Genomic DNA, 16,994 nt, shown 5'->3' on the forward strand with positions numbered 1-16,994 from the left:
TGGCATTGAATGCCAAGCTGTGGTCGATACAGAGCATCCTGAATTATGCATCTTTGCTGTCTAGATGTCCCAGGGTTTAGTGAAGAACCAACAAAATGGCATCTATTGTGGACCTGTTACACTGACAGGCAAATCAGAATGGATTCAGTTGCTTCTCAGGTAGGAATTGATACATTTCATCATCAACCCCTCCCAAAACTCTGGACTCTGGCACGGTGCCAGAGGACTGGAAAAATGCAAATGTTACTCCACTCTTTAAGAAAGAAGGAAGGCAGCAGAAAGGAAATGATAGACCTTTAGCCTGACCTCAGTGGTTGGGAAGATGTTAGAGTCAATTGTTAAGGATGAGGTGATGGAGTACTTGGTGAGACAGGACAAGATAGGACAAAGTCAGCATGGTTTCCTTCAGGAAAATCCTGCCTGACAAACCTGTTGGGAGTTCTTTGAGATCACAAATAGGATAGATAAAGGGGATGCAGTGGATGTTGTATATTTCCAGAAGGCCTTTAACAAGGTACCACCAAGTTAAGAGCCCATAGCATTACAGGAAAGTTATTAACATGGTTAGAACATTGGCTGATTGGTAGGAAGATCCTTTTCTGGTTGGCTGCCAGTGACTAGTGGTGTTCTGCAGGGGTCAGTGTTGCTGTATATCAATGTTTTAGATGAGGGAATAGACGGCTTTGCAGATGATACGAAGATTGGTGGAAGGGCAGGTAGTGTTGAGGAAACAGGTAGGCTGCAGAAGGACAGACAGATTAGGACAATGGGCAAGAAAATTGCAAATGAAATACAATGTTCGAAAATGCATGGTCATGCACTTTGGCAGAAGAAATAAATGTGTGGACTATTTTCTAAACAGGGAGAAAATCCAGGAATCTGAGAAGCAGAGGCACTTGGGAGTCCTAGTGCAGAACACCCTAAAGGTTAACCTGCAGGTGGAGTCAGTGGTGAGGAAGGCAAATGCCATGTTAGCATTCATTTCAAGAGGTCTAGAATACAAGAGCAAGGATGTATTGCTGAGGCTTTTCAGGCACTGGTGAGGCCTCACCTTGAGTATTGTGAACAGTTTTGGGCCCCTCATCTTAGAAAACATGTGCTGGCGTTGGTGAGGGTCCAGAGGAGGTTCACAAGGATGATTCCAGGAATGAAAGGGTTATCATACAAAGAACATTTGACGGCTCTGGTCTGTACTCGCTGGAATTCAGAAGGATGAGGGGGAAATCTCATTGAAACTTTTTGAAACTACATAGAGTAGATGTGGAAAGGATGTTTCCCATGGTAAGCGTCTAGGACAAGAAGGCACAGCCTCAAGATAAAGGGGCGCCCTTTCAGAACAGAGATGCAGAGAAATTTCTTTAACTAAAGGGTGGTGAATTTGTGGAATTTGTTGCCACATGCAGCTGTGGAGGCCAAGTCGTAGGGTGTATTTAAGACAGAGATTGATAGCTTCTTGATTGTACATGGCATCAAAGGTTATGCAGAGAAGGCCAGGAATGGAGGTTGAGAATGAGATGAAAAAATGGTTCAGCCATGACTGAATGGCGCTACAGACTCGATGGGTCAGATGACCTAATTCTGCTCCTATGTCTTACGGTCTAAAACACTTCATAATTGTGGATGCAAGTGCTACTGGATGATAGTCATCGAGGCAGGTTACACATTCTTCTTAGGCACCAGTATAAGCGAAGCCTGCTTATACTCAGACAGTTGATGCAAGAAATTAAAAATCTCAGTGAACACTCCAGCCAGCTGATCAGCACAGGTTTTTAGTAGTTGGTCAGGAACCCCATCTGGGCCAGATGCTTTGCATGGGTTCATCCTCCTGAAAGCTGCTTGCACATCAGCCTCAAAGACCAAAATCATAGTATCATCAGGGGCTGTGGAAGTTCATGATGGTTCCTTTATGTTTTGATGGTCAAAGCAAGCATAGAAGACATTGAGGTCATCTGGAAGCGAAGCACTGTTATCACACGTCACTGGATTTTACTTTATAAGAGATTATAGTATTTGAGCCCTGCCACAACTGTCCAGCATCCTCCAGCAATTCAAGTTTAGTCCAGAATTGCCACTTTGCTTGTGAGATGGCTTTCTGGAGATCATACCTGGACCTCTTAACTTTCTTGGTCACCAGATTTGTATGCCTCTAATCGTCACAAGAGTGCAGTTCTCATGGTTCATTCTGGGCTTCCGGTTGGGGAAGACTGAACGACTTTATGTGGACACACTCATCTACAAGTCCATGACAATCACTTTGTATTAATTCAGATCCACAGATGATCCCTTGAACATGGCCTAGTCAACTGACTCAAGGGAATCCCATAGTCGTTCCCCCACTTCCCATAACCACCTCTTTGTTGTCTTTCCTCTGAAGCCTTGCTCTTTAGCCTCTGCCTGTATGCAGGCTGAAGGACAGCTGAGTGATCAGATTTCCTGAAATGTGGTCTAGGCATGGAACTGTACACATCCCTTATCTTAGTGTTGGGACATCTGGTACTACAGGTTACACGCTGATGGTAATTGAACATGAATTTATTCAAAGGAACCTGGCTGGAGTCATAGAAAGGTTTAAAAAGGCAAGAAATCTCCAGCGGTTTTTGATTTGGAGCAAGAAGGCTGCAGGTAAATGGCTAAAGATTTCCAGAGCGAAAGCAGTTTTACTGCTTGGAGTAAAAGAGAGGCAGGACTGCGCAGGCACATCACGTCAGCCAGTAGAGCAGGAAAGGTTTAAAAAGATCATTATATCCAGTGGGCAGCGGAGTGAGAGGCAGCAGAGTGGTAGGGCTTTGGCTCAATGAGCTTAGGCGGGTAACAGGACGAGGTGAGGAAGGATTAACTGTGTTAATTGTGGAAAGGAAGCAGTATGTGTGTGAAGCCAGTTTTCTGTGCTCAGTGTCAGATGTGGGAGGTCCTGGAGTCTCCCAGCCTCCCAGACGGCCATATCTGCACCCGGTGTGTCGAGCTGCAGCTCCTAATAAGGGACTGCGTTAGGGAACTGGAGATGCAGCTCGATGACCTTCACCTGGTCAGGGCCAGCGAGGAGGTGATTGAAAGGATCCCCAAGATCCATCTGATCCTCCACACTGCCAAGAGTCTTACCATTCATACTATATTCTGCCATCATATTTGACCTACCAAAATGAACCACCTCATACTTATCTGGGTTGAACTCCATCTGCCATTTCTCAGCCCAGTTTTGCATCCTATCAAAGTCCCGCTGTAACCTGACAGCCCTCCACACTATCCACAGCACCCCCAACCTTTGTGTCATCAGCAAGTTTACTAACCCATCCCTTCACTTCCCCATCCAGGTCATTTATAAAAATCACGAAGAGTAGGGCTCCCAGAACAGATCTCTGAGGCACACCACTGGTCACCAACCTCCATGCAGCATATGACCTGTCTACAACCACTCTTTGCCTTCTGTGAGCAAGGCAATTCTGGATCCACAAAGCAAGATCCCCTTGGATCCCATGTCGTCTTAATTTCTCAATAAGCCTTGCATGGGATACCTTATCAAATGCCTTGCTGAAATCCATGTACACTACATCTACTGCTCTACCTTCATCAATGTGTTTAGTCACATCTTCAAAAAATTCAATCAGGCTCGTAAGGCATGACCTGCCTTTGACAAAGCCATGCTGACTATTCCTAATCATGTTATGCCTCTCCAAATGTTCATAAATCCTGCCTCTCAGGATCTTTTCCATCAACTTACCATCCACTGAAATAAGACTCACTGGTCTATAATTTCCTGGGCTATCTCTACTCCCTTTCTTGAATAAGGGAACAACATCTGCAACCCTTTAATCCTCCAGAACCTCTTCCATCCCCATTGATGATGCAAAGATCATTGCCAGAGGCTCAGCAATCTCCTCTCTCGCCTCCCACAGTAGCCTGGGGTACCGCTCATCCGGTCCCAGAGACTTACCCAACTTGATGGTTTCCAAAATCTTCAGCACATCCTCTTTCTTAATATCTATATGCTCAAGCTTTTCAATCCGCTGTAAATCATCCCTACAATTGCCAAGATCCTTTTCTGTTGTGAAAAATCCCCGACAATTATTTGAAATGTGTCAGAATGGATTGTTTTTGTTTGGAGAGGGCATCATGCCCTCTCCAAACAAGAAATTCTGGTTCACAAGATTTACACTATTCTGGTTCACACTGCTGTACTCAGAAACTGGCCAAAAACTATTCCAGAAAGAAATGGCTCATGAGGGTAGTGACTCATAGTTTCTTGTATAAATTGACCAACAAGGTTGGACAAGAAAGTCTGCCCTGTGTAATGTAGTAATGCTCTGCAGCATTCCTGGTAGGCAACTGCTTCACATTTACAGGGTCTTAAGTTTCTGTTTATACCAGAACTGGCTACTTGTAGAGAAGGTTAAAACTTTCCTCATGCCACAGGTACTGTTAGATCTGCTGGCATTTCTTAAATTCTCCTTTTGGTTCAGTGTCAGTGTCAACTCTGATATGCATTTAACAGCTTTTACACATCCCTTCATTTTATTTTCTCTCCAAATGTACTCATTAATCCATTGGCTAGATGGCTTATTAAGCATGGAATCACCTGGCAAATCTGGTGACATGTCACAATTATCCCCTTTTGCCCCCATCCTTCCCCAACCTTTGGGCAAATTGTGTGAATTGTTTTCTCATGTTTCCTGTTCTAATGAAGGAACTTCAATGTGAAACATGCACTTGAACACTGAATGTTTCTGACATCTTCTATTTTTCTACTCAGTCAATGACAGGATTCTCCATCAAAACCCAGTGCAAGAACTCACCTTTATTCGGAGCTACAGGTAAGACCAAATGCCGAGAGAGAACAGGGGGACTGGCGATATCAGCAATCTTTATAAATCCCACTATATCCAACTCTAGAAAAGAAAAATAAGTGTTTAAGATTAAAAAAAAGAAACATTTTCCCCTCTCCATGCAATCCTAGGATTTAGACTGACCAGAAGTGACTTAGGAGTAACTCCTGCAGAATGTTTTGAACTGTTCAGAGTACAGATTAGGAGTTACAATGGATGTACTCAAGACAGTGCCTGTCTCCAGCCATTACGAGAGGGCTGTGGATGCTCAATAACTGAGTCAATTTGAAATGGAGGTCGATTGAATTTTGTGCTGGAAAATGGAACTAAGGTAAAAGGGCAGTGTTGATCCTGATGAATGGCAAAGCAGGTCCGAGGGGCCTGATACCCAACAAAAACAGAAACATAGAAAACATACAGCACAATTCAGGCCCTTCAGCCCACAAAGCTGTGCTGAACATGTCCCTACCTTAGAACTACCTAGGCTTTACCCATAGCCCCCTATTTTTCTAAGCTCCATGTAGCCATCCAGGAGTCTTTTAAAAGACCCTGTTTCCACCACCGGCAGCCCATTCAATACACTCACCACCCTCTGCATTAAAAAAAACTTACCCCTGACATCTCCTCTGTACCTACTTCCAAGCACCTTAAAACTATGCCCTCTTGTGCTAGCCATTTCATCCCTGGGGAAAAAGCCTCTGACTATTCACACGGTCAATACCTCTCATTATCTTATGCACCTCTATCAGGTCACCTCTCATTCTCCATTGCTCCAAGGAAAAAAGGCCAAGTTCACTCAACCTATTCTCATAAGGCATGCTCCCCAATCCAGGTAACATCCTTCTAAATCTCCTCTGCACCCTTTCCATGGTTTCCACATCCTTCCTATAGAGAGGCGACCAGAATTGAGCACAGTACTCCAAGTGAGGTCTGACCAGGGTCCTGAACCAGGACCAGCTGCAAAATTACCTCTCGGCTCTTAAACTCAATCCCACAGTTGATGAAGGCCAATGCACCGTTTGCCTTCTTAACCAGAGTCAACCTGCGCAGCTGTTTTGAATGCCCCTATGGACTTGGACCCCAAGATCCCTCTGGTCCTCCACACTGCCAAGAGTCTAACCATTAATGCTGTATTCTGCCATCATATTTGACCTACCAAAATGTATCACCTCATACTTGTCTGGGTTGAACTCCATCTGCCAATTCTCAGCCCAGTTTTGCATCCTATCAATGTTCCATTGTAACCTCTGACAGCCCTCCAAACTATCCACAACATACCCAACCTTTCTGTCATCAGCAAATTTACTAATCCATCCCTCCACTTCCTCATCCAGGTCATTTATAAAAATCACAAAGAGTAGGGGTCCCAGAACACATCCCTGAGACACACCACTGGTCACCGACCTCCATGCAAAATATGACCAATCTACAACCACTCTTTGCCTTGTGTGGGCAAGCTAGTTCTGGACCTACAAAGCAATGTCCCCTTGGATCCCATGCCTCCTTACTTTCTCAATAAGCCTTGCATGAGGTACCTTATCAAATGCCTTGCTAAAATCCATATACACTACATCTACGGCTCTACCTTCATCAACGTGCTGAGTCACATCCTCAAAAAATTCAGTTAGGCTCGTAAGGCATGACTGACTGTACTTTTTGTGTCACTCCTATTGAGGGAGTGCAAACGATACCAATATACTCATCGGTACTTGACATGCCCCCATTTCAAATTCTGTATCATCAGGGATACAAGAGGTCACTGCACATGTTCCTTCTTAATGCATACACAAGAGATTCTGCAGATGCTGGAAATCCAGAGTAACACATACAAAATCCTGGAGGAAGTCAGCAGGTCTGGACTTAGGTCTCAGGATGAAACATCAATTGTTTATTCCTTGCCATAGATGCTGCCTGACCTGCTGAGTTCCTCCAGTATTTGTGTGTTACTCCTTCTTATTGCTGTGCTTATTCCCACAATCCTGCAAATTTATCTTCTTACTATATTCATTCATTGCTGTATGGAATTAGACAGAGTAAGGAGCAGTTGTGGGCAACAGCCCTTCCACAATTACCATATATAACCATATAACAATCACAGCACGGAAACAGGCCATTCCGGCCCTCCTAGTCCGTGCCGAACTCTTAATCTCACCTAGTCCCACCTACCCGCACTCAGCCCATAACCCTCCACTCCTTTCCTGTCCATATACCGATCCAATTTTACCTTAAATGACACTGTAATTACTGCAATTACATTTCTAGATTTTGATAAATCAGGGTCTCTGAGGAATATAAAAGGCTAAAAGGAAACATAGAATATCCTTTACAAAGTAGTTCTGATAAAACATAATCATAACTCTAACATGTTTCCAAACACAATTTATATAGAACACAGTCGCGCGAGAGGACCAGAGTTAAAGTGGTCCAGCTTTGGCTCAACAGGCTTAGACAAGCACAGTTGCAGGCTCTAAGTAAACTTACAGTATTTTATTTTCTGTTAGTACAAAGCTAATGTACTGACAGTGGGACCAGAATTAGTGCTATATTCTTTGTGTGAGATGTGGGAACTTTGAGAGACCTCCAGTCTCCCTGTCAATTACTCTTGTGCGAAGAGCGGAGACCTGCAGCTCCTTTCAGACTGTGTTAAGGAACTGGAGCTGCAGCTCAATGACCTCCAGTTCATACAGGGGAATAAGGAAGATGTAGATAGGAGCTACAGGGAGTTCCTCATCTCTAAGTTGTAGGAGTCAGGTACCTGGGTGATTGCCAGGAAAACAAGAGGGAATAGGCAGCTAGTGCAGAGTACAACTGTGGCTGTTCCCTCAATAATAAGTATTACCACTCTAGATACTGTTTGGGGAGGGAGCAGTGTGGACGATGTACAAGGAAGAAGCCGCAGTGACCAGGTCTCTGGCACTGAGCCTGGATCTGTGGGTCAGAAGGGAATGGGGGAGAAGAGGTGATCTGTAGTGATAAGAGAGGATATTAAATTACAGGAAGGATAATAATAAGGTTGAAAGAGTGCAGAGAAGGCTTACAAGGATGTTGCTGGGACTTGAGAAACTGAGTTACAGAGAAAAGTTGAATAGGTTAGGACTTTATTCCCTGCAGCATAGAAGAATGAGGGGAGATTTGATAGAGGTATATAAAATTATGATGGGTATAGAGTGAATGCAAGCAGGCTTTTTCCACTGAGGTTAGGGGAGAAAAAAAACTAGAGGACATGGGTTAAGGGTGAAGGGGAAAAAGTTTAAAGGGAACATTGTGGGGGGGGGGCTTCTTCACACAGAGAAGTGGTGGGAGTGTGGAATGAGCTGCCAGATGAAGTGGTAAATGTGGGCTCACTTTTAACATTTAAGAAAAACTTGGACAAGTACATGGATGAGAGGTGTATGGAGGAATATGGTCCAGGTGCAGGTCAGTGGGACTGGGCAGAAAAATGGTTTTACACAGCCAAGAAGGGCCAAAAGGCCTGTTTCTGTGCTGTAATGTTCTATGCTATATGGGATTCTTCGCTGAGGGGAATCGAAAGGAAGTTCTGTGGATGACAACGAGATTCCCATATGGTTTGTTGTCTCCCGGGTACCAAGGTCAGGGACATCTTGGATCAAGTCTGCGGCATTCTTAAGTGGGAAGGTGAGCAGCTCAAGGTCATGTGTCACTACTAATGACATGGGTAGGATGGGGGACTAGGTCCTGAAAGTGAGTTCAGGGAGTTAGGTGCTAAGTAAAAGGACAGAACCTCCAGAGTTGTGATCTCAGTATTGCTACTTGCACCATGAACTAGTGAGGCCAGAAATAGGAAGACTGGATCAGCAAATTTGCAAACACCAAAATTAGGGGTATAGTGGATAGTGTGAAGACTATCAAAGCTTGCAGCAGGATCTGGAAAAAAATGGGATAAAAAATAGCAGATGGAATTTAATGCAGACGAGTGTGATATGTTGCCCTTTGAGAAAACCAACTAGGGTTTGTCTTATATAGTGAATGGTAGGGCACTGAGGAGTGCAGCAGAATAAAGGGATCTGGCAATACAGGTTCATCATTTGTGGAAAGAGGCGTCACAGGTAGATGGGGCCATAAAGGTAGATTTTGGAACATTGGCATTCAAAAATCAAAGCATTGAGTACAAGAGATGGGATGCTATGTTGAAGTTGTACAAGGCATTGGTGAGGCGCAATTTGGAGTATCGTGTGCAATTTTGGTCACCTTCCTCAGGAAGGATATAAATAAGGTTGAAAGAGTAGAGAGAAAATTTACAAGGATATTTCTGGGTCTGGAATACCCAAGTTAAAAGGAAAAATTGAAATACCATAGCAAAGGCAGATGAGCATGCTGAAGATAAGGTAGCTGGTTTACAAACAGAGGCAATGCATAGTGAGAAGAGGCTGTTGATAGGCAAAATTGAAGACAACTGGATGTTAAAATGTAAAAAGCAGACAAAATCAAAAAGGGTGAACACAAGACCGAAATTGTTATATTTGAATGTGCGCAGTACACAGAATAAGGTCAATGAGCTTGAAGCACAGTTGCAGATTGGCAGATATGGTGCTGTAAGTATCATTGAATCATGGCTGAAAGAAGATTACAGCTGGGAGCTTAATGTCTAAGGATACACACTATATCGAAAGGACAGACAGGAGAAAGGCAGAGGGGGCGGCATTGCTCTGTTGGTAAAAACTGAAATCAAAACATTAGTAAGAGGTGACATAAGGTTGGAAGGTTTGAACCATTGTGGATAGAGCTAAGTGACTGCAAGGGTAAAAAAAAACCCTGATGGGAGTGTATACAGACTCCAAAACAGTAGTAAGGATATAGTCAACAAATTAGAACAGAAGATAGAAAATGCATGCCAAAAGGGCAATGTTACAATCGTCATTGGAGATTTCAATATTGAGGAAGATTGGGGAAAATCAGGTTGGTACTGGATTTCAGAAGGGGGAGTTTTTAAGAGTGCCCTCGAGATGGCTTTTTAGAGCAGCTTGTGGTTGAATTCACTAAGAGAATTTTATTCTGGGTTGGTTGTTGTGAAATGATCCAGAATTGATTACAGAGCATAAGGTAAAAGAACTCTTATGGGCAAGTGATCATAATTTGATCACATTCACCCTGAAATTTGAGGAGAAGCTAAAGTCAGAAGTATCAGTATGATAGTAAAGAGAATTATAGAAGCATGAGAAAGGAGTTTGTCAGAATTGATTAGAAAAGAACATTGGCAAGGATAATGGCAGAGCAGCTAGAGTGTCCAGGTGTCAGAGGTCATGAAGCATGCAAAGTTACCAATACTAAGGAGATGGTTCTTGAGAAACTGGAAGATCTGATGGTAGATAACTCACCTGGACTTAACTACCCCGAGGTTCTGAAAGAGGCAGTTGAATTATGGAGGCATTAGTAATGATATCTACAGGCCCTTCAGCCCACAAAGCTGTGCTGAACATGTCCTTACCTTAGAACTAACTAGGCTTACCCATAGCACTCTATTTTTCTAAGTTCCATGTCCCTATCCAGGAGTCTCTTAAAAGACCCTATCGTTTTTGCCTCCACCAGCAACCCATTCCACGCACTCACCACTCTCTGCATAAAAAAAACTTACCCAACATCTCCTCTGTACCTACTTCCAAGCACCTTAAAACTATGCCCTCCCATGCTAGCCATTTCAGCCCTGGGGAAAAAGCTTCTGGCTATCCACACGATCAATGCCTCTCATTATCTTGTACACCTCTATCAGGTCACCTCTCATTCTCCGTTGCTCCAAGGAGAAAAGACTGAGTTCATTCTCATAAGGCATGCTCCCCAATCCAGGCAACATCCTCGTAAAACTCCTCTGCACCCTTTCTATGGTTTCCACATCCTTCCTGTAGTGAGGCAACCAGAATTGAGCACAGTACTCCAAGTGGGGTCTGACCAGGGTCCTATATAACTGCAACATTACCTCTCGACTCTTAAAGTCAATCCCACAGTTGATGAAGGCCAATACAACGTATTCCTTCTTAACCACAGAATCAACCTGCGTAGCAGCTTTGAGTGTCCTATGGACCCGGACCCCAAGATCCCTCTGGTCCTCCACACAGCCAAGAGTCTTACCATTAATGCTATATTCTGCCATGATATTTGACCTACCAAAATGAATCACCTCACACTTATCTGGGTTGAACTCCATCTACCACTTCTCAGCCCAGTTTTGCATCCTATCAATGTTCCATTGTAAACACTGACAGCCCTCCACACTATCCACAACACCTCCAACCTTTGTGTCATCAGCAAATTTACTAACCCATCCCTCCACTTCCTCATCCAGGTCATTTATAAAAATCACAAAGAGTAGGGGTCCCAGAACACATCCCTGAGACACACCACTGGTCACCGACCTCCATGCAGAATATGACCCATCTACAACCACTATTTGCCTTCTGTGAGCAAGCCAATTCTGGATCCACAAAGCAAGATCCCCTTGGATCCCATGCCTCCTTACTTTCTCAATAAGCCTTGCATGTGGTACCTTATCAATTGCCTTGCTGAAATCCATATACTCTAAATCTATGGCTCTACCGTCATCAATGTGTTTAGTCACATCTTCAAAAACTTCAATCAGGCTCGTAAGGCACAACCTGCCTTTGGCAAAGCCATGCTGACTATTCCTAATCATATTATACCTCTCCAAATGTTCATAAATCCTGCTTCTCAGGATCTTTTCTATCAACTTACCGACCACTGAAGTAAGACTCACCAGTCTATAATTACCTGGTCTATCTATATTCCCTTTCTTGAATAAGGGAACAACATCCGTAACTTTCCAATCCTCCAGAACCTCTCATTGATGATGATAAGATCATCGCCAGAGGCTCAGCAATCTCCTCCCTTGCTTCCCACAGTAGCCTGGGGTACATCCCATCCGGTCCCAATTACTTATTCAACTTGGTGCTTTTCAGAAGCTCCAGCACATCTTCCTTAATATCTACATGCTCAAGCTTTTCAGTTCGCTACAAGTCATCCCTACAATCACCAAGATCCTTTTCCGTAGTGACTACTGAAGCAAAGTATTCATTGAGTACCTCTGCTATCTCTTGCAGTTCCAGAATTTTCTAGAATCTGTAATTGTTCCGGAAGATTGGAAAATTGCAAATGTTATTCCATTCTTCAAGAAGGAAAAGAGGCAGAAAAAAAAGAAAATTATAGGCCAGTTAGTCTGACCACAGTGGTTGGGAAGATGTTGGAATCAATTGTTAAGGATGTGGTTTCAGGGTACTTGGTGGCATGTGATAAAATAGGCCATAGTCAGCATCACTTTAACCATAGAACACTACAGCACAGTACAGGCCCTTCAGCCCTCCATGTTATGCCGGCCCATATAATCCTTAAAAAAAAGTACTAAACCCACACTACCCCATAACCCTCCATTTTTCTTTCATCCATATGCCTGTCCAAGAGGCTCTTAAATGCCCCTAATGTTTTAGCCTCCAACATCATCCGTGGCAAGTCATTCCAGGCACTCACAACTCTCTGTGTAAAAAACTTACCCCGATGTCTCCACTAAACTTCCCTCCCTTAATTTTGTACCTATGCCCTCTGGTGTTTGCTATTGGTGCCCTGGGAAACAGGTACTGACTATCCACCCTATCTATGTCTCTCATAATCTTGTAGACATCTATCAAGTCCCCTCTCATTCTTCTACGCTCCAAAGAGAAAAGTCCCAGCTCTGCTAACCTTGCTTCATATGACTTGTTCTCCAATCCAGGCAACATCCTGGTAAATCTCCTCTGCACCCTCTCCATAGCTTCCACATCCTTCCTATAATGAGGTGACCAGAATTCAACACAATACTCTAAGTGTGGTCTCAGCAGAGATTTGTAGAGTTGCAACATGACCTCTCTACTCTTGAACTCAATCCCCGTTAATGAAGCCTAGCATTCCATAGGCCTTTTTAACTACCCTATCAACCTGCGCAGCGACCTTGAGGGATGTATGGATTTGAACCCCAAGGTCCCTTTGTTCATCCACACTCTTAAGTAACTGACCATTAATCCTGTACTCAGTCTTCTGGTTTGTCCTTCCAAAATGCATCACCTCACACTTGTCCAGATTGAACTCCATCCGCCATTTTTCTGCCCAACTCTACAGCCTGTCTATATCCTCTTGTAACCTTCGACCACCTACAGCTCCATCCACAACTCCTCCAAACTTCGTGTCATCTGCAAACTTACTCACCCATCCTTCCACCTCTACATCCAGGTCATTTATAAAAATCACAAATAGCAGGGGTCCCAGGACAGATCCCTGTGGCACTCCACTAGTCACTGACCTCCAGGCAGAATACTTTCCTTCCACAACTACCCTCTGTTTTCTTCCTTTAAGCCAATTTTTTATCCAAACAGCCAAGGTTCCATTTATCCCATGCCTCATGACTTTCTGGATGAGTCTCTCATGAGGGACCTTGTCAAATGCTTTGCTCAGGTCCATGTAGACCACATCCACTGCCCTACCCTCATCAATTTCTTTTGTTACCTCTTCAAAAAACTCAATCAGGCTCGTGAGGCACGATCTTCCCTTCACAAAGCCACGTTGACTATCGCAGACTGTACTTCTCCAAATGCTCGTAGATCCTATCCTTAAGAATCCTTTCCTATAGTTTGCATACCACCGACATAAGACTTACCAGTCTATAGTTCCCAGGTTTCTCCCTATTACCTTTTTTAAACAAGGGAACTACATTTGCCATTCTCCAGTCCTCCGGCATTTCCCCTGCAGCCAAAGAGGATTCCAAGATCATAGCTAATGCTCCTGCGATCTCTTCTCTCAATTCCCACAACAACCTGGGGTGTATCATATCTGGCCCTAGGGATTTATCAATCTTAATGTGTTTAAGAAGATCCAGCACTACTTCTTCCTTAATCTCCACATTGTCCAGCACACAGGCCTGCACTACTGTGACCTCATCCTGATCAAGATCCTTTTCACTTGTGAATACTGAAGCAAAGTATTCATCTAGGACCTCCACAACCTCCTCTGCTTCCAGGCACATGTTGCCCATTTTATCCTTTAGCGGTCCCACCTTCGTTCTCGTCATCCTCCTATTCTTCACATTCGCATAGAACGCCTTGGGGTTCTCCTTAATCCTACATGCCAAGGCCTTCTCATGCCCCCTTCGAGCTCTCCTAAGTTCTTTCTTTAGCTCCTTCCTGGCTACCCTATATTTCTCATAAGCCCCTCCTACTTCCTGCTTCTTATATCTAACATATGCTTCCTTTTTCCTCTTGACGAGTTGCCTCACATGTTTTGTCAGCCACGGTTCCCTTTGCCTACCATTTTTTCCTTGCCTCAGAGGGACAAACCTATCCTGAACCCAGCTCAAGTGGTCCCTAAACTTCTCCCACATTACTTCTGTACTTTCCCCTTTGAACATCTGTTTCCAATTTACTTTCACTAGTTCCTGCCTCATCCCTTCAAAGTTAGCCCTTCCCCAGTTTAGCACTTTACCATTTCATCTGACTTTATCCATTTCCATAGCTATGCTGAAGCTAAGGGAGTTGTGGTCACTCTCACCAAAATGCTCCCCCACCAAGAGGTCTGTCATCTGACCAGGTTCATTACCCAGAACTAGATCCAGTATAGCCTCTCCTCTCATTGGCCGGTCCACATACTGTGTCAGGAATCCTTCTTGAACACACCTGACAAATTCAGCCCCATCTATCCCCCTTGCACTCAGGAGGTGCCAGTCAATATGAGGGAAGTTGAAATCACCCATAACTACTACCCTGTGTTTTCTGCACCATTCTAAAATCTGCCTGCTTATCTGCTCCTTGGTGTCCCGAGGGCTATTTGGGGGCCTATAGACTACTCCCAGCACAGTGATTGATCCCTTCCTATTTCTGACTTCCACCCAGACTGCCTCTGTGGACACTCCTTCTGCAACGCCCTCCCTTTCTATAACCTGACCAGCAATGCCATTCCCCCCCCTTTTCTACCTCCCATCCTATTCCTTTTAAAACACCTGAACCCCGAGAGCTGCATCATCTAATCCTGCCCTTCCTCCAACCAAGTTTCAGTAACAGCCACAACATCGTAGTTCCACGTACTAATCCATGCTGAGTTCATCCTCCTTGTTCCTAATACTCCTAGCATTGAAATAGACACATTTCAACCCCTTTAACTGGCTGCAATTATGTTCTGTCCCCTGCCTGTCCTTCCTCATCAACTCAGAACTCTTAACATCATGCCCTTGTCCTTCTACCTTAATCCCTGCACTCACATTCTGATTTCCACCCCCCCGCCAAACTAGTTTAAACCCTACCCAACAGCTCTATCAAACCAGCCCGCCAGGATATTGGCCTCCCTGGGATTCAAGTGCAACCCATCCTTTTTGTACAGGTCACACCTGCCCCAAAAAGAGGTCCCAATGATCCAGAAATCTGAATCCCTGCCCCCTGCTCCAATCCCTCAGCCACGCATTTATCCTCCACCTCATTCTATTCCTATTCTCACTGTCGCATGGCACAGGCAGTAATCCCGAGATTACTACCTTTGAGGTTCTGCTTTTCAACTTCCTTCCTAACTCCCTGTAGTCCTCTTTCAGGAACTCTTCCCTTTTCCTACCTATGTCATTGGTACCAATATGTACCACGACCTCTGGCTGTTCTCCCTCCCACCGCAGGATATCTTGGATGCGATCAGAACCATCCCAGATCCTCGCACCTGGGAGGCAAACTACCATCCGAGTTTCTTTCCTGCGTCCACAGAATCGCCTATCTGAACCCGACTATAGAGTCACCTATCACTACTGCCTTCCTCTTCCTTTCCCTACCCTTCTGAGCCACAGGGCCAGACTCTGTGCCAGAGGCACAGCCACTGTCGCTTCCCCCAGGTAGGCTGTGCCCCCCAACAGTACTCAAACAGGAGTACTTATTGTCAAGGGGTACAGCCACAGGGGTACTCTTTAGTACCTGACTCTTCCCCTTCCCCCTCCTGACTGTGACCCATTTGGCCCCAGAGTGACCACCTGTCTGTAACTCCTCTCTATCACCTCCTCACTCTCCCTGACCAGACGAAGGTCATCGAGCTGCAGCTCCAGTTCCCTAACACGGTCCCTTAGGAGTTGCATCTTGATGCACCGGGTGCAAATGTGGCCATCCAGGACACCAGGAGACTCTAGGACCTCCCACATCTGACACTAACCACAGAAAACTGGCCTCACACACATACTACCTCCTTTTGCAATCAACAACTGCCTCACCTCATCCCTTTATTAAGAGAAGACCTCGTCTCTTTATTAAGAGAAGATCTTGCCTGACAAATCTGTTGGAATTCTTTGAAGAAATAGTAATCAGGATAGACAAAGGGGAAAGCAGCTGATTTACAGAACTCTTTGACAAGGTGCCACACATGAGGCTGCTTAACAAGCTATGAGTCCTTGGTATTACAGGAAAGATTCTTGCATGGATGAAGCAGTGGGAATAAAGGGAGCCTTTTCTGGTTGGCTGCTGGTGGCTAATATTATTCCACAGGGGTCTGTGTTGGGGCTGCTTCTTTTCACATTATATGCCAATGATTTGGATGATGGAATTGATGGCTTTGTTGCTAAGTATGCAGACAATTTTGAAGATAGGTGAAGAGGCAGATAGTTTTGAGGAAGTAGAGAGGCTACAGAAGGACTTTGATTTGGAGAATAGGCAAAGAAGTAGCAAATGGAACACAGTGTCAGGAAGTGTTTGGTCATGCACTCTGGTAGATGAAAGGGTTGTCTATTTTCTAAATGGAAAGAAAATTCAAAAATCTGAGGCACAAAGGGATTTGGGAGTCCCTGTGCAGGATTCCCTAAGGGCTGATTTGCAGGTTGAGTCAGTGGTGAGGAAGACAAATGCAATGTTAGCATTCACTTCAAGAGGACAAGAATATAAAAGCAAGGATGTAATGTTGAGACTTTATATAGCACTGGTAAGGCTGCACTTGGAGCATTGTGAGCAGTTTTGGGCCCCTTATCTTAGAAAGGATGTGCTGAAACTAGAGAGGGTTCAAAAGAGGTTCACAAAAATGATTCCAGGATTAAACAGCTTGTAACATGAAGAGCGCTCGATGGCTCTGGGCCTGTTTTTACTGGAATTCAGAAGAATGAAGGTAGACCTAATTAAAACCAATCGAATGGTGAAAGGCCTTGAAAGGATGTGGAGAGGGTATTTCCTA

General features: G+C 44.4%; 1 protein-coding gene across 2 annotated transcripts in view; it reads right to left on the reverse strand.

Annotated features, from left to right (window-relative positions):
* ints14 (integrator complex subunit 14) overlaps positions 1-16,994 on the reverse strand; it is a 54,696-nt gene that overhangs the window by 14,405 nt on the left and 23,297 nt on the right. For both annotated transcript variants that reach the window (XM_073032818.1, XM_073032817.1), the window contains one exon: positions 4,791-4,883. In XM_073032818.1, the coding sequence (XP_072888919.1) occupies positions 4,791-4,883 (93 nt within the window). The remainder of the gene's footprint in view (positions 1-4,790; positions 4,884-16,994) is intronic.

This window comes from Hemitrygon akajei, chromosome 30, assembly GCF_048418815.1.
Source record: "Hemitrygon akajei chromosome 30, sHemAka1.3, whole genome shotgun sequence".
Lineage (NCBI taxonomy): Eukaryota > Metazoa > Chordata > Chondrichthyes > Myliobatiformes > Dasyatidae > Hemitrygon > Hemitrygon akajei.